This window comes from Hibiscus syriacus, unplaced genomic scaffold, assembly GCF_006381635.1.
Source record: "Hibiscus syriacus cultivar Baekdansim isolate YM2019G1 unplaced genomic scaffold, ASM638163v2 tig00112738_pilon, whole genome shotgun sequence".
Classification (NCBI taxonomy): Eukaryota; Viridiplantae; Streptophyta; class Magnoliopsida; order Malvales; family Malvaceae; genus Hibiscus; species Hibiscus syriacus.
This window is the reverse complement of record NW_024063392.1, coordinates 402,639-421,603: the sequence shown is the minus strand read 5'-3', so window position 1 is coordinate 421,603 and position 18,965 is coordinate 402,639. Positions and strand designations below refer to the sequence as shown.

Sequence of the window (18,965 nt, the reverse complement as noted above, 5' to 3'; positions counted from 1 at the left end):
GTTGCATTACATTGCAAAGAGAGTGGGTTAGCTTGATGATTTTGGTGTGGGAGTCCAACCCAATGGACACATGTTCAAGTCACCAAATTCCCTTGATTGACAACAATTCAATAGTTAAGTGATCTAATTGGCAAAATTTTAAAAATCGGTTAAAAAAACAGGTTAACAGTTGAGTAGTCAATGTTATAGTTTACCCAAAAAAATTATGAAAATAATATAATTAATATTTTATTTTAAATAATTTACCTTTAATTTTTTAACTAATTTATAATTATACGTGGAGTTTTTTAGAATTTTAAATTTTTATAAATTAAATTATAGTATTTGTAAATAGTGCTCAACGGTACTCATCTAGTGTGACAGACTCATCCTATTTATTGATACTTATTTTTACAAAAAAAATGAATATCTCTTAGCGTGGTTTCTAAGTTTATTTTTAAGTGTTTGTGTGTTTTTTTATAAAATAATATTTTTTTATTAAACTAAAGTATAAAGGAGTAGTAAATATGTAAACGAGAGTTGGTACAAGTGGTTGGAATTTAAGAATTTGAGCTTGTAAGGTCAAGTTTGAATTTTTTCACTGTCACTTTTCTATGTAAATTCTAATTAGGTCTTAGGTATGTCCTGACCTAATTATGTAAAAAATAAATTGTAAATATAAATAGAATTTGATTTTTATTTAAAAAGAAAATATCAAAAAAGTAAAATATTAATTAGAATTAATTGATTAAATTGGAATGTGCAGTACAAACTGTGATATTGAGTTAAATGTAAATTGTATAAAAATATTTTAAATTTGACTTTCTTTTATAGTAAAGCAATATTATTTCGTTTCATATATTTTTTTAGTATAAATTTTACATCTTATAAAATATTTTATTTTTAAACTTTATATAAATTAAACTGAACATCCATATTTTATTCTAAAATTAAAATTAGGGTAAAGTATAGTAATGGTCACTGAACATTTCTGAAGCTTGCATTTAGGTCCCCCAACTTTTAAAACTTGCAATACAGTCCCCTAACATTTATTCCGTTTGCAATATGGTCCCCCAACTTAAACCACCGTTAGAAATTAGGGTAAATTATATAAAAGGTTATTGAACTTTTCAGACACTTGAATTTAGGTCCCCCAACTTTTAAAACTTGCAAAACAGTCCTCAATTTCATTCTAAACCCCAATTTCCAAAGTAATTCAATTTCATTCTAAACCCTAAATTCCAAAATAATTCAATTAAATTCAATTATGTCAGATTTATTATTATTTAATTTCATCTTATTTCATGTGATACGTATTTTTTATATAAATATAATAGTATAATTCTTATCTGTTGAAGAAATTTTTTAATTAAAAAAAGTAGTTAGGATATAGAAGAGGATGAAAATAATTCGAATTTTAAATTTATAAAATGTTATTTTGACGTATAAATAAAAGTGTAAACTACTAGGTTGACAACTTAACTATCTAGCCCTTTTTACTTTTGTCATCGATCTTTTAAATTTATCAATCATACAACATAATTATTTAACTGTTTCAACTACGCCACTAGTCGTTACCAATTGATACAAATGATGAAGTGGCAGTTAAAAGGAATTGACATTATACATTCAGTCTTTATTATTTATATAATCAATTTGGTCCTAAATTAAATAGAATTTAATAAATTAATCATTTAATTAGGATATGACATGTGTTAGCACATGATCATGACACGTGTCATTGGTGACACATGTCACCACCTAATTATTTATATATGCTATCAATTTGGTCCTAAATTAAATAAAATTTAATAAATTAATCATTTAACCAGGATCTGACATGTGTTAACACATGATCATGATATATGTTATTGGTGACACATGTCAAGAAAATTAAGTTACAAAGAAGTAAAATTTGGGTCTTGGGCAAACTCAAACCTGAGTCACGCAAATGAAAGATACAGGGTGGAGCCACTAAGCTAACACCATCGTTTGTGTTAAGAGATATACAATAATACATATACTAATAGATGACCAATGCCAGAAAAAAAAGAATATAATGGAAAATAGAAATAATGAGATTTGAACTTCGGCAAAAAATTTGAAAGCAATAAATGGGGAAAATATTATATTTTTTTACAATAAAAATATTATTTGATAAATTGTTTGATAGATTTAATATATTTTTTAAATATTAGTTGATACAATATTTTAAAAGAATAAATTTAAGATTTATATATTTTTAAACTAAATTTAATAATTATATTTTTCATATTTATAATTCATGATTATATATATCTTAAGTGGAGTATTTCTAATATAATTAATAATTTTAATTTCTTATTAAAAATAAAATATTCAAAAATATAATGATTCATACATTAATATGAATATATTTTTTATTTATACTCTAAATATAAATATACATTTATATAAATATATTTTTATTCGTATATTGAAATATTTTGATTAGAATATAAACATATTTTAAATACTACTTTATACAAGAAAAATAAAATATATCAAAAGTATAAATGATTCATACATTTAAATATAAATTGAATCATTTATATTTTCTATACATCTATATTAATAAGAAAATAAATTATTGGGGACTGTTTTGCAAGTTTTAAAAGTTGGGGACCTAAATTCAAGTGCTTGAAAAGTTCAATGACCGTTTATATAATTTACCCTAATTTTATAACAGTGATTTAAGTTGAGGGACCATATTACAAACGGAATAAATGTTGGGAGACTGTATTGCAAGTTTTAAAAGTTGGGGGACCTAAATGCAAGCTTCAGAAATGTTCAGTGACCATTACTATACTTTACCCTTAAAATTATTATACAAATCAATTGATTTTAGTGGTTAAGGGTTGTCGTTATATGTAGAGATATCGGGTTTGAGCACTAACGAATCAATGACTACGATGTTTCAACGTTCATTGTCAAATGATTAAAATTATTTAAATCAAATATTATCACGTGTAATCACCCTAGATTAATAACAAAAATAAAATAAAATAAAATTTAATCGTTTACTATTCATAGTTGATCCTTGGTCGACTTTTGTCTTGGTTACTTCCTGAACGCATATTTCAAACAACTTATAATAATATTCGTACTCGAAAAGAATAATTGATAGAGATATTATTGAAGTCTTTTAGACTATTCCCTTTACGTATATGAAAGATCATATTCTCATAATATTCGAATATATTTCACAACAGGTAGAAACTAGATACAATTTGCAGAAATCTGTTGCAAAAAAGTACAGAAACATAAATGTGTCGTTGTCCTGTGATTTTAGGGTTTTTTCCCTTAAACCATCCGAAATGCAGCTGTGCACCGTAAAAACAGTATATACGATGAACGGATTTGTCTAAATAGAAAGAAAAGAATCTAACAAGATTAATGTAGGTGAGCCTCTACCAAACATTCAATGTCCAAAAATGGCATTTTAACTCGCCAAATATAAACATGTCGTTGGAGGGATTTGCAAAACCGACAGTTATAAACGGAAGGTGGAATAACAAATCAAATCCTTAACAGATGCTAACCCTTAGTTTTTTCATTAAAGCTCTCTAAAATCCTAACCAGATCAACCTGGTTGGGCTGGTGTTGTTTCATTAACCAAATCGAAAGTTATTCAGAAGCAAAAAAAGAAGAGGCCGAAAATCTGCAATATATAGCTATTTTATATTCATCCAGAAACTCACCCTCGTCCCTCATTTCTCGTCCGCTGTTTTTTTTTTCAGTTTACCGTGGCCGCCAAGAGACAATAAGCTTTGTTTTGTTTTTATTTAAGGGCAAGATAGAGACAAAGAAGCTTATTGTTTGTTTCTGTTTTTTTTTTCCCTTCCGTTGATTATAGGTTAAAAAAATGGTGGACGTATCATCTTCATCATCAACGTCATTATACGAATCCGATACCGAAGAACTTCAGTATATGCCCTTGAAGCCAGTGATGAAAAGCAAAAGATTTTTATCGAAGCAGTTATCGATGTGCGAGACGTCCCAAGACATTGATTGGGAGCGGAGGAACCGGATCCTTCGTCAGGAAAGAGGCAAGAACATCGAGGAACCGCAACGGATGGTGGCGGTGCCATCATTGATGAAAAACAGGAGATATCTATCCAAACAATTATCTATGTTGGAAACTTCCAGGGACATTGCGTGGGAGAGAAGGCGACGCCAGATTCTTCGTCAAGAGAAAAAGAAAACTGGGATGGCAGCACGGAATGGGATAACCGACGAAGACTTGAATGAACTGAAAGGTTGCATTGAGCTCGGATTTGGATTCAATGAGGAAGAAGGGCAAAAGCTTTGCAATACACTGCCCGCTTTAGACCTCTATTTTGCTGTAAATCGTCAGCTTTCTCCTAGCCCAGTTTCAACACCTCATAGCAGACGATCGTCATCGATATCATCGTTAAGATCGTCGTCTTTTGGAAGTCCCAAGAGTGATCAAGATTGGAAAATTTGCAGCCCTGGTAAATGTTTCAATGTCTAAACTACATAAAACCATATGAAATATATAGGTGAAGCGCAGCTTTAACTTCGGTTCATGCAATCATCTTTGAAGTGATGGTATTAAAAAAGTGATTATTTTTTATTAGCTAATTGGTTATAAGGTACTATGTTTAAAATATTTTCCACTTATCGACAATACACACCCCCACAGATGTAACTTTTCAAACTTGCGACTCTTCTGAAAACCAAAATTCTCTGACCATTAAAGCCTCTCAATATCTTACCATTTAAAGCCTCTCAATAGGTTCCGAAAGTTTGGAATTTTAAATTTACGAACCTTTAAAATTGATAAAAGAAAATGTTAACTAAGCAATAATGTAAAGTTGATTGGGTTGCTTGGAATATTATTAAATGCTACAATTTTCCAAATTACAGGGGAAGATCCACAGCAAGTAAAGACGAAGCTAAGGCATTGGGCGCAAGCAGTGGCATGCTCCGTGATGCAGTCGTCTTGAAGTAGTGGGGTTGGCTTTGTACAGGTCTAGAGTCAGAAAAAAAGAAGAAAAAGCCAGAGAAATTGACTTCATTATTTTAGGAGATTCTTCTAAAAATGAATAAAAATGTATAATCAAGGAAACAGTGCTGAATTTCTGGACGTGAAGAGAAGTTTGGTTATAAAGAGGTTACTGCTGAATAACCCAGAGATTTATGACCACTTTTTTTCCGTATTTTCTCTGATGTTGAATGTAGTCCTGTCAATAACTAGAGTCATAGTTGAACCGGAGAAAACCAAATTTTCAAAAGTTCATTTCATTCATAAATCTGTCTGTAGGTTTATGTCAAAGAGGATATCCCGAAGGAGAATAGGGAGACAAACCTTAAAATTGAAATAAAAGATGGCTAACGCTCAAATATCAATCACAAAGCAAGTAGTAAACAAACTTGGAGGAAAAGAAAACAAACCGAGCGTATTAATCATCTTCTAGGTTGATGGAGTCCTTGAACTTCCCATACAAAACCTTCTTCAACTCGGCCATTTGTGCCACTACCGATTCTTTCTCCTCCTCGAGTTTTTCTAAGTTAGTGCTGCTCACTTCCTTCATCTCTTCTATCCTGGTCTCCACTTCCCTTGGGGACATGAGCAAAGACTTCTCCAATTTGGAACCGTACTACTTCCTCATCAGTTAGAATCAACTCGTTACTAGCATCCTCCAGGTTATCAATTGCTTCCTGGGAAAAACAAAAGAAAAGAGAACTATTGTCAGAAAATGTAACCATATAAGATTGTTCCCACATTTCAATGGAGTTAAAATAGCTTCCAAAACATGAAAACAAAGACAACAACTGCAGTTTGGTCAGATGCTACAAAATTTCAACTATATATCAGATTTTAGGTTCTACATCAGGCCATACCCTACTATTTTTAGGAAAAGGGGAATCGAAGACAAGTATAAGACTAATCAATGAGAAGAGGCAGTTTCAGTTTTTCTTTTAACATATCAAATCTCTCACAATGTAACCACAGTTTCTACGCAATTAACTCAGTTTATTTTTTTCATCCTTCAAAAAAAAAACAAGAACTCGAATTTCAATTTCACAAATACCGAAAGAAATATCAATTTTACAACAAATAAACATCCATGAATTCAATAAATAATCATGAATGCTACATTTATGCATAAATCACACAACTTACTATTATTGAAATCCAAATTCATCTTTTGAGAGCGAAGCTCCAGGATGGGATTTAACCGATTGTGCCGAAATAATATCCAGTAGTAACAAGGGAATTTGCATGAGGGGAAAAGATATTGCAGAAGAAAAGAAGAGATTAAGAGTTGAGAAAAGACATCATATCAGTATTGACATTAATGCCAGTTCCTAATTTGGGCAGGTAAGATTATCCAATTTACCATAAATCAGTGTATTTTTTTCCACAATTTATATTCAACCACGGAAGCAAATTTTATCTGTTGGAATGGTCCAAAAGCTATGTGAATCAGCAAAACAAATTCTACATCAGGATATTTAAGATTAGGGTAAATGAAACATATAGTGAGAGTAAAAAAGCAACCCCAAATGAAATGATGCAGGGAGAAATTCAATTTAGTGTTCTGCGTTATCTGTGTGCGTGTATTTGTTAAAAATAACCAAATTCTAATCGAAAAAAGCAATCACAAATAGACGAACTTAACCATCAAGTTAGCCAAAATTGAACTTGGATTTTCTGTAAATCTGAAGACCCACCCACCTCAAAAGAAACTAAATAGTCACTATCCAAAAGGAAAAATAAATACAAAGAGAAATAAAAAATAAACCCCCAAAAGAAAACAATACCTTGGCAAACTTGATTTCATCTTCCAGCTCATGAAATCGATTGTTTAATCTTCCAAATTTGTTAATGTTCTGTTGGTCTTCCCAGGTAACCTCCGTCTCAGATGCTCCAGTACCCTTGGAGATCGTTTTTCGTTTTAGAACCTCAAAATGAATGAAAAAGATCTAACGAGAGAAGGGTTTTCGAAGAATACCCATACCTGTTGCATGTTTGGATCGATTGATTTTACCGAAGAACGAGCAGTGCAGGTGCAGCTCCCTCTCTCGGATTTCAACAACTTGAAGGGGGGACTCAATTTCGGATTTTTACAGCTCTTGAACTCGACAATTATGGGCTTCTCTACTGAATAACGTAATTGGGCTTTTTCACTGCAGAAGCTTGAATTATATGATAGTCTACGTCGTCAATAAATCTTCAATGGAAGGTCAGATCAAATTTGGATTGAATTAACTTGAGTTTAAATTAATTCGGTTTTAGTTAATTCAGGTTAGATTATAATTAATTCAAATTTAATTTGAATTTATAATAGCTTAGATTGAGTCAGTATTGAATCAAGCTTATATCACATCGGTTAATTTTTAGAGCAATTTAACTTTTGAATTTTCAGATTATCTTAAATTGATTTAGGTATAAATATATAAAATTATTAATATTCTAAAAAATTATCTTTTCATTTATCAATCTCATTATTTTGGTTCAATTGCTATATGTTTTAAATTCAACCTCATCAATAAAAAAAAATTCAATGAAACTGAGGGTACATTTGGTTGGGGGATGTTTTTCCCGTTTCCTTGTTTGGTTCAAGTAAAACAGGAAAGTAAGGGTGTGTTTAGTTCACGGAATGTAAGATTACCAGTGGGAATAAAAATTACATGAGAATAGGATTATTGGGAATGTTGTATTTTGTGTTTGGTTGGTTTAGTAGGAATGTAAGATTACCGTGTTTGTTTAAAGGAATAAAAGATTATTGGAATATATATTTTACCAAATTGTTCTTATTATATATTTATTTTAAAAAAAAAGTTGAATTCTATTATAATATTATTATAATTAATTTACATATTTTCTTTAAAAAAAATTAAATTCATAAAATTTATATATTTTTTTACAAAATTAAAAATATATAGGTTTAATGAAAGGGTAAAATTTTATTTTAACCCCTGAACTTCATATAAAATTTTAATTATGGACTTTTTTTTGTAAATCTAAATAGTTTTAAGGATAAATTTGTAATTTAACCATCGTAGAATTTTTATTATTCAACGACAGAAGAAGGATAATTTTGAAAGAAATTTTTTTAAGGGCATTTTAGTCCAAAACGCCGGTAATCCAACAATACCTAAGGGAAGGAGTAATCACATTCCCGGTAATATACCCAAAAAATGGTAATAAAACATTACCAGGAATAAGATTACCGGCCAACCAAACGGGGGAATGAGGATTTCATTCCTCTGGTAATAAAAAATGTGTCACGGTTGGGAGAGAGGAGGAGAAGCACGAAGCGAAGGGCATTGGGGATTTAGAAAATGAATTAGGGATTGAGCTAGGGATTGCACGTAGTAAATTGAGGAATTTTGATGAAGATGAATTAAAAGGGGAGCATGTGACTCACATGAGAAAATTAACATGAAGAAAATGAAGGGAAACAAGGGCCTTAGGATAAGCCCAAGCCAAAATAGGAGGAAACCTAGTAATTGTGATTAAATAACATGTACTGCAGAGTATAGTTTTCATGTGTGAAAAGAATGAACTTTTTCTTCTCTTGAATCTATATTCTCTCGTCTATTCTCTCATCTTTTCTTCTCTTCTTCGTCTATTTTCTTCTCTATTTCTTGAGGGTCATAACAAAATGTCGTGAATCAAACGACCACTAAAAGGAAAATATTTTACGGTCAACGTAAAACTCAACCATTTTCACCGTAAAATAACTTACTGTTTGGAAAAGGGGAAGTCATTTTCCCTTCACATGCTCGTCATTTTCCCTTCCCCTCTCCACAATCAAAATCATTCGCGATCTAGTGACCTCTTTCTCACCAGCGATAATTGACTCAGGCGAACGATCATCTTCTCAGGTAAATCTATCTGTTCATCTTCATTTTCATCTTTCTTTGAGATAGATCTGTAAACCTCTTTCATGGAAACCCCATTTGCTAATTTCTATCAAAAATTGTTGATTGCCTGATTTCAGCCAAACCTTGTTTGTTTGTTTCCTTTTGTTTAGTCAGAATAGATACTGCTAATTTGTTTAAAAGGTAGTTTAGAGAGTTAGAGTTCACTGACTTAGTTTATAGTTACATATCGGTTTTATATGATAACTCTTTATTTCATACCCTTGTTTTATGTTAAATTGTATTTATAAAAAATGTGGTGTTTCTTTTCTTTTTATAGTTCATTATAGTTTATTGTTTGAGTGATGCAATTGAAGTTAATCATAAAAACTCTGGGTAATGAATAATATTATTTTATAATTATTTATATTAAAGTTTTTTGAAAAGAATTAAAAATTTCAGATGAAATATGAAGATAATCTTTTAAAAAGGAAAATATGCTATTAAACTACTAAATTATTATCATATATGGCGGTTACTTATTTTTTTTAACTAAGTCATGGTTAATTTGTAATATGATACAAAAGAAGAATAAAACATGTATCATTTAATATTTATCACATTCTTAAAAATAAATAATAATAATAAATTCATCAAGTGACCTCAGTTGTTAAATGGAGTACTATTCTTCAGAGGTCTTCAGTATGAGCAACTGAATCTATAGGATATATGTGTTGTCGGTGATTAAGAAATATTTTGAGCATATATTATCTTACCCTAGACTATTAAAATGTTAAATCAGTTCGATATTCGATTTGGATCAAATTTGAATAAATCAAATTTGAATTACTTTCAGTTCGGATAAAAATCAATTAATGTTAAATTCAATATAAGTCAATATCAACTCAACTAAAATTCAAAATAATTTTAGTTCAATTTTTCTGGGGTGAAATGTATGATTTAAAACAGAGGGAATCATACAAAGGGATAATAGAGTGGTCTCGTTAAAAACCTTCGTACTCTTAAATAGAGGAAAAGAGTACATTCTACTACCAAAACAATCAACCATGTAAAACATCTGCAATAAGTAAAGGTTAGTCCAATTCGTTGGAACAGTATAAAACACAACCTCAAGATTATTAGTCTTCACGCTTTTGGCCAAAGCATCAGCTATTTTGTTCCCTTCCCTCCAAATGTGTTGACTACACACAATTCAATCGCGACCACAAAATTCATCCAAGTGCCATTTAAGAAAATGAGTACCACCAAAGCCATCTTTCAAAACTCGGATTGCCTCAAGGCTATCCAACTCAAGTATGATCAGACGAGCTCCCCAAGCATAAATTAAAGCAACCCATAACTCGGGATCCAACACAGTATATATACCAATAAATTTTGAAAAGTCAAAACACCATGCACTGAGATTATTACGAGAGACTTCACCACACTTTACATAGCCATTAGTCGCACACCAAGAGTTATATGTATCGACTTTAGTCCACTGTTGATTCGGAGCACTCCAATGAATGGGATTAAGGTTTGACCGCCCACCTCTAACCTTGAATGCATGATTGTCAGCCAAAGCACAGTTGGTAGCCTCCACCAAATGCTTGCTTCTCTCAAGCACAGTACCATAACCGATTCTAGGATTATTGAAAATTTGAGCATTTCGCCCAAGTCATAAGTTCCACAAAATATATCCAAAGATAAGGTCCTAACAATCAGTACTATTAGTAAAATATGTTGATCCCGATAGGTTTACAATAAGCCATGTGTGCAGGTCCATACCTAGAAAAGCATCCAACTTAAAAGCTTCCACAATTTCAGTCCAAGTTTGTAACGCTGGAGGGCACCATTTGAAAATATGATCCACGTCTTCCACTACGACACAGCAAACCAAGCAACTAGGGTCTGGAGTAAATTGACGTTTACACCGCTTCTTATTGGTCTTCAATTTGCGGCAGTCGACCAGCCAGAAAAATGCTTTTACACCGGATTAAAATTATCAAACTCTCATCTCTATCGAATCATATAGGCTGATTTCAAGGTGAAAACACGATCCCGGTTTCCACGCCATCCTACCAAGTTAGAAGACAGCCATGTGTCTGGCCTTGTGGTAGCAGCGATCCTAAGCAGTATATCAAGAGGAAGAGATCTATCAAATTGGTGCCATTGCCATTTCCCATCAGCATCGGTCATTGAAGCCATAGTTGATCGTCCTATAGACGAAGCAATACCAGGATTAACATAGTCAATAAGCGGACATATATCTTCAATCCAAGAGTCATACCAAAAGTCTGTATCTGTGCCCGAACCAATAGTCCAAACAAGATTAGTACGAACAACATTCCATATGATTGTGACCCTTCCAAAGGCGAGAACAATTTGAACCCCGCGGGGAAACGGGCACCTGATCTTCACATTTGTATTTCGAACGGACAAAGCGGACCTAAAGACCGTCTTTACTACTAATGATTTGGAATGCTAATTTCATAAGAAACGTATCATTAATGTAACAACCCGGAATTTTGAAAAAAAATATAAAATAAAATATATTTAATTGAAATTTGAGGATTTAATTAAGTAATTTGGTGAAATTGATGACTAAATTGAAAGTTTTTAAAACTTGTAACATGTTTTAAAGATAAAAGAAATTCAAGGACCAAGCCCTGAATTTACACCTGGAGTGTCGGCATATCACCAAATTTCCTCCCTCAACTCCCCCAACTTCCAACCACGATTCCGACGTCGTCTGACCTCCGATCGTTGTTTTGAAAACATCATCGTGTTCATCATCGAACGAGGAACAAATCCCTTAAGTTAATTGAAGTGAAACGATGCCAAACGCCGTGAATTTCAAGTTAAAGTCTCGACGTTTTTTTAGCTCCACCGTCAAGAAAATCTTAAATTCATCGCCGATCGTTGCTATGTTTTCGACACCTCCCGCACCATCGTGTTCCTTGTGTCGTTTCGAGTCCGTCGGTGTCATCCTTGGTCTCCGTCGACGGCTGCGCATGAGGAGGTAAGACGGTCAAAGTTTCCGATTTGTTGAAACCGAGCTCTATGTCGTTCAAAAATTTGAACCGAGCTTTGTAAGTACCTTGAAATCACTTAAAATAATTTTTAGAAATTTTTCTGTGAATTTTACGTCCCACGCGCCCCCACTATGCGTGGAGAAGGTTAAAATGATCAGTTTGACCGGTTTTGAACATGTTTGACCGGTTCCGACCCGTTGACCCGACCCGACCCGTTGACCGTTGACCGGGTGGTATTTTTGTAATTATTTTGAAATTGGTGGTATTTTGGTGATTATATTGAAAATGGTGCTATTTTCGTAATTTTTTTAAAAGGTGATAATTTCATATTTTTTTTAAAAAAAAGTGATATTTTCATTTTTTTTGAAAAGGGTGATATTTGATATTTTAGTAAATATTTCTTAAAATGGTGATAATTGTGTAAAATTGTTGATCATTGACCAATTTTATCAGAACTTTGACTGACCATTAAACGACCGTTAATCTTTTCCGAATATACTTCTCAAGATATTTTTTGCGTTCCGAATCCGTTTTGGGGTCCGTTTCACCAAATTCGAACCCGAAAGTCTCCAAATCGTCAATCAAACTCGTTAACTTTAATTTTGACCAAGAATTCAAATTTCCGAAAGATCATATTTTATGTTTTTCGACGTCCTGAATTTGATTCCGAAGTCCGTTTCGCCAAATTCTGACTCAAAATCCTCGAATCGAGCATGTAAACCCAAAAGGCTTAGTATTTTAATATTTTGATTATTTATTTGAGTTTTAGTTAAAAACTTGATTCAATAAAAATATTTTATGAAGGTACTCGTGTTTCACCTGAGAGAGGATCAGTTAGGTCCGGAGTTATCCTTTCGTCAGATTAGTCCGAACCGCGTACTACAAGAATTACCCGTATGTTTCCGTATATTATTTAAATAAAGATTAAGATTATTTATATTAGGATTCCAATATGAAATTTTTCAATTCGTAGGATCTAGCGCTGCAGCAGAGCGTGATCGAAAAACCCAGTAATAGGCTTCCCTATCTGATTTCTCAGACTGTTACAGGTGTATTTCCTGACGGTGTTATCTTACTGTTTTAAACAATCATATGAATTGTTTCAAACTTATGATGATTTTGAATATTGTTACGACAAGATATCTGTTTTCTGAATACTGGTTACCCGACACCTGATTTATCGGATATTACTGATATGATTTATGGTTTATGTAATTTCTGCATATGATGTTCAAGCATGAACCATTTTCATGTTTTAATGGATTAATATTTATTTTCACCTGAATACATACATGTTTATTATTGTCACTGGGGTATTATTGAGGGAAGTATTTCAGGCTCCTTTGTTGTGTGCTCAGGGTAAGTTCTCATTGGTGTGCAGGTGGGTGTATGGTTCTGAGGAACCTACACATTTTGGTGATCGGAGTGATTGGATGGGGAAGTTATTACCGCAGGCTCCTTGGCTTTGTGCTCAGGGTAAGTCCTTACTGGTGTGCAGGTGAGTGTATGGTTCTGAAGAACATACAAATTATAGTAATCGAAGTAATTGGATGGAAATAGTATTCATATTTTAAATAAAACAAACATGTTTGATAAACTGATTTTACTGTAATATTTTATTAGTATGTTTTTATACACTGTTTGAAGCACACTGGACTTTTTAGCTCATTATGTAGTTTTTACCCTTTTTCAGATAACAGCAGACCGTAAGCTAGCAGATTTGACATCAGGGGAGATCAACTACTTTATTTTGTACGAACGTATATCTCTATATGTTTTTTAATTGTATTTGGTGACATGTATTTTGCTATAATTTTCACATATTTGTATTATCGATATTTTGATCAGTATTACCTTAAGGTTTTATAAGTTGTTAAAAAACTCTAAATAAGATATGTGATCACTTAGATTTGAGTCTAATTTAGAGACCGGGTCTGGGATTACAATTAAAGAATCTATTTTTCGAAAACCTAAAGCATCAGCCTGAATGGGTTTACAAATATCATCCCATTTAACCAAATGAACTCCACCCCTAGCCGAAGTGATCCCAAATAAAACGGCGAGTCAATCGCTCAATAACCATACATGTTGTTCTTAGTAAAATCGCAGTTTGTAACGTAAATGTAGGGATTGCTGCAAGAAACGTTTTAGCTAATAAAATATGACCTGCTAATGAAAGGCATTTAGATTTCCACTCACTTGGTTTTTGTTCCACACTGTGCAGAAGATAATTATACAAGGCCATAGTAACCCGATGATGCAAGCCAGGACTTCTATGTATTTATCAAGATCAGTAACCTCCTGATTAGGGGTGTAAATGAGCAGAGTGAAACTTGAGTATTGTTGAACTCTACTCGACTCGAAAACTCGTGAGCTTAAAATTTTTAAGCTCGACTCGAACTCAAAATCCTAAACTGAAGCTCGTGAGTTGCTCGAAAATGCTCGAAATGAAAAAAAAAATTCTTAAACTTAACAAGATTGAATCCTCAAACTCAAACATGAACCTTAAATATATGAAAACCGTATTGTATTTTTTTTAAAAAAAATCAACACATAAATGTTAATATTATAATAATTTATTTAAAAAAATAAAATCTTAATATATTATATTTTCGAGCTGCTCACGAGCTTTTCAAGTCGAGTATCAAGTAGCTCGTTTCGGCTCGTTAATAATTCGGGTCGAGCTCGAGTTCGAGTCGAGTCCATTCGATCCGAGTATTTATCGAGTCTTGACCAAATCGATCTCGAGTACCTCGCGATCTGTCTCGTCTCATTTACAGTCCTACTCCTGATAACTCTCTAAAAGAATTATTATTTAAAGCCTTTTTACTTAGGTTAAGCTTTCACTTTGGCATTCTTAGAATCATGTTTAGATTTATTTTAACATATTTTACGTCATTTGCATATTGGGAGTGAATTATTGATACTTGGAATGATTTTAATTTTTTTTACTGCAAATTAATATATTGATATTGTGACATTGTTAATGCTGTAGTTGTTGTTGTGCGCTAATGTTGAACTGGATTGCCAAGACGATTCTACAGCAACTACTGAGTCACAAGGCGGTTAGAGAAATTTTAGGAATTGATAAAGCTATGAAAAAAAGGTGAAATTTAAATTCAAGGAGTTTTCAAAAGAAAAAAAAAAGGAAACTTTTCTATTGGTAGAAAGTTTGACTTTGATGAGCTATAAATATATTATTTTTCACACACTTTATTCATCCTTAGAAATCCTAATTTTCAAAGCCATCTTTTTATTTTTTTTATCTCCTACCATTATCACGGCAGCCTAAAACCTTTGAGAAAACAACACTTGGACGTAAAGCATGTTGCAACTGTGAGAGTGATGGTCGACGATTGATTGGGAGTCATCTTAGCGATTTAGATCAAACTTGAGGAAGGGGTTTATTTTGTTAAGATGCTTTGTTTTATTTTATGTTGAAATGTTAAACTTTGATATTTATTTTGAATATATTTTATGAATTTCATATTTATTCGCATTACCTTAATATTATTGATTGGTGTTGATTGAGTTTAATTTTTGACTTGTTTATATAGATATGCAACATTTAGCATAAAAGAGATTTTTGTTGGCTGTTTTTTCATAGCATTCTTAGTACACTTATTCAAAATGCTATAAAGATATAGTCCTTCTTATAAGTTGTTGGTGAATATTTTAAAGAGAAGAATAACATGTTAGGTTAATGCCAAATACACCAATCAGAATGCTACAACATTGTTAATTGCATGTTGCTATTTGATCCCACAATCCTTTGCCTAAATCAATCATTGCTTCATTTACTTGTGTTGTAATCCCATTTATTATATTATGTTTTATGTTACGTTGCTACAACTTTTCTCTTTACATCAACAATACACAATTTTACGTTTGATGCATAACAATTATTTAAAGTAATATTGATCTCTATGTATACAATACCCAATGCACTTGATGTGTCCACTTTTACTACTTGATAAAAGATAGTGTATACTTGTACTATTTGCTATTACATTATTCAAACCATTAGGTTTTGGGTGTTGTTATCGGGGATTAGTGTCATTACTTTTAGATTTATTATTATTATTATTATTATTATTATTATTTACTATTTTTTTTTTACTTTTTTAGGTAACTTTAGCAGGACATTGCTGGTGCATGCCACATAGCAATAATCAGGACTTAGTACATTTTGATCCGAAGATAAAGAGAACTTTTCATTGAATGAGACAACAAAATCAATAGAAACCAAACATGAATCATAATGTTGTAGGCAACGATGGTGAACTATCATTGTCAATCGAGGATAATCATAATCTTCTAAACAACAATGGACAAAGTAACTAAAGGATTCCACCCTTGCACAATGAATTGATGTGGCCAGGTAACCATAACATTGATGATAGAAATAGGTCAATCGGAGAGCACGTTATGCCCATTCTAGATGAATTAAATCCTATCATTGTTTGACCGACTATTCATGTTGTCCACTTTGAGTTGAAGTTGATGATGTTCCAAATGTTGTAGTTAATGGGGAAATATAATGGAATGCACACCGAAGACCCTCGACCACACTTGAGAGCATTTATAGAAGTGTGTGATTCATTCATACAATAAAGAGTGTCTGATGAGGCCTTGAAGCTGAAACTATTTCCGTACTCACTTCGTGACAAAGCCAAGGTATGGCTCAATTCACTGCCACCTAGTGTTGTAGCATCATGGAATCAACTTTCCCAAAAGTTCTTGTTTTGATTCAACCCTCCCAACATGAATGCAAGAATAAGAAATAACATCACATCTTTCAAGCAAATAGAAGACGAAAACCTTTATGAAGCTTGAGAGTGATTTAAAGATTTGTTGCGAAAACGTTTGATGCATGATTTCCAATATTGGACACAAATGAAGATATTCTACAAAGGATTTAACATGCAAACAAGGATGCTTGTAGATACTTTTGCTAATGGATCATTTTTGGACAAGCCCTACAATGAAACTTATGATATATTGGAGATGATTTCCATCAATGACTACCAATACCCTAATAAAAGGATTATGTCGAGTAGACGCGTTGTTACAGTAGTGGATAACGATGCTCTGAACACAATGACCACACAGGTGATAACATTGACTAAAATTATGAAGATGATGCAAAATCTTGGAGGTATGTATGAGGTAAAAGCTATATCTTAAACCCAATGCAGCACTACAATCCAATTTTGGGAATACATAGCATTATCAGCAATAATAGTATACACAACAGCAACCGATACTGCAACATCATCAGTCACATCATCAAGCAATGACACAGCAACAACACAACATTCAACAAAATTTTTAAGGGTAGTCTTCCAACCATGCCTCAGCTTCAACATCGACATCGCTTGAGTCTCTATTGAAGGAGTACATCTCGATAAATGAAGTTGTGATCCAAAGTCAGTCAACATCGCTGAGATCATTGGAGAATCAAGTTGGATAATTAATCAATGCACTCAGCAACAGACCAAAAAAAACATTATTGAGTGATACTAAAGTTCCTAAGGTGAATGGAAATGTGCATTGCAAGACTATCACAATGAGAAATTGGCTCTAAATTGTGAACCATTATGAGAACAAAAAGAAAGAGGATGAGAGGCCTAGACAATAATCAAAAGGCAAGGAACCAGAATAGGTGATTGAATCACCTAGTATTATTGTCACAACAAATGACTCGTGACAGAGCAATAATTTTGGGATATTGCCACCAACAATGCTGACAACACTGATGCCCCCAGTATTGCCAATGCATCAGAATCCAAAACCTCCACCTGTATTCCCCCAAAGAGTCCAGAAAAACAATAATTTAGAAAATTCATTGATATGCTAACAATTGCGCGTTAACATATAATTGCTAGAAGCATTAGAGCAAACACCGAACTATGTTAAATCTATTAAGGAGGTGTTTTTCAAGAAACGTAGGATTAGTGATTTTGAGACTGTTGCACTCACTGAAGGGTGTAACGCCATTGTTATGAGCAAATTGCCTCCAATTTTTTATGAAAATGAAGTAAAAAATGAAGAAAATGTCAGGTTAGTAAAAAGATGAATAAAAAATTTACTTCTATATCAACGAAAAATATCATATCAATCGATTATTAATGATTCAATAATTTTATTACAGAAGATAATAATTTAAAAGTTTAATGATATAATCCAAATTTATTATAATTTAATCATTAAAACAACACCTAAATTTAATGAACAATAAAATAGTGTGTCAAAAATTAATAGAAATCCAAGTATATATAAATTGAATTTGGATTGAGGTGAGCAAAAAGTGTTTCCCTTCATATATAGGCATGTAAATGAACTGAATGTTCAACGAACCGTTCATGAACCGTGCGGCGGGAAGTTCGTTTATGTTCATTTATTTATTAAATGAACGAACATGAACAAGATTTTACGTTCGTTTAATTAAATGAACGAACATGAACAAAGGGCTCGTTCATTCATTTATGTTCGTGAACGTTTGATTATATGTTCGTTTATGTTCGTTCATTTATGTTCATTTATGTTCGTTTGTTTATGTTCGAACAGAGGGCAAGTTGAATATATTATGAAGATTATTGAAGTTGTTTGGATTTCAAGAAGATTGTTTTGTTGAACAAATTAACTTTAAGACTTTATTATGTTCATAAAGCTTATTTATGATTTATGTATGTTTTTTTCGTATTCGAACAAATTAACAATAAAGTTGCAGTTTATATTAATAAATTTTAAGTTGTTATTCTTGTTGTTTACTTTTTTTTACATTCGTTTGTTGTGTTCGAATAAGTTTTTGTGTTGTTTGTTTATGTTCGTTTATATTCGTTCGTTCGTGTTTGTTTATGTTCGTTTATTATTTAAATGAACGAACATGAACAAGCTATATTCCTTAATGAACGAATATGAACAAAACAATTTGTTCGTTTATGTTCGTTTATTTATTAAATAAACGAACATGAACATACATATGTTCATATATGTTCGATTCATTTACAGGCCTATTCATATACTAAACAAATGGAATAGTGGAGAGAGGGTAACCCATAATGGCGTATTTGGTGAAAAACAAAATTCACA

At 32.2% G+C, this 18,965-nt stretch overlaps 1 protein-coding gene, 1 non-coding gene and 1 pseudogene across 2 annotated transcripts; 1 reads left to right on the top strand and 2 right to left on the bottom strand.

Moving 5' to 3' along the window:
- The first annotated feature begins 3,945 nt into the window (after positions 1 to 3,945).
- On the top strand, positions 3,946 to 4,967 carry LOC120182782. Its single transcript, XM_039187651.1, has 2 exons — positions 3,946 to 4,472; positions 4,888 to 4,967. Exons 1-2 carry the CDS (start codon positions 3,947 to 3,949, stop codon positions 4,965 to 4,967), a joined length of 606 nt encoding a protein of 201 aa, XP_039043582.1. The 5' UTR covers position 3,946.
- A 333-nt stretch (positions 4,968 to 5,300) lies between these two features.
- On the bottom strand, positions 5,301 to 7,121 carry LOC120182783 (annotated as a pseudogene).
- A 9,522-nt stretch (positions 7,122 to 16,643) lies between these two features.
- Positions 16,644 to 16,750, bottom strand: LOC120183174. Its single transcript, XR_005521925.1, has one exon. It is a non-coding gene; the product is annotated as a small nucleolar RNA R71 (small nucleolar RNA).
- Positions 16,751 to 18,965: the final 2,215 nt, after the last annotated feature.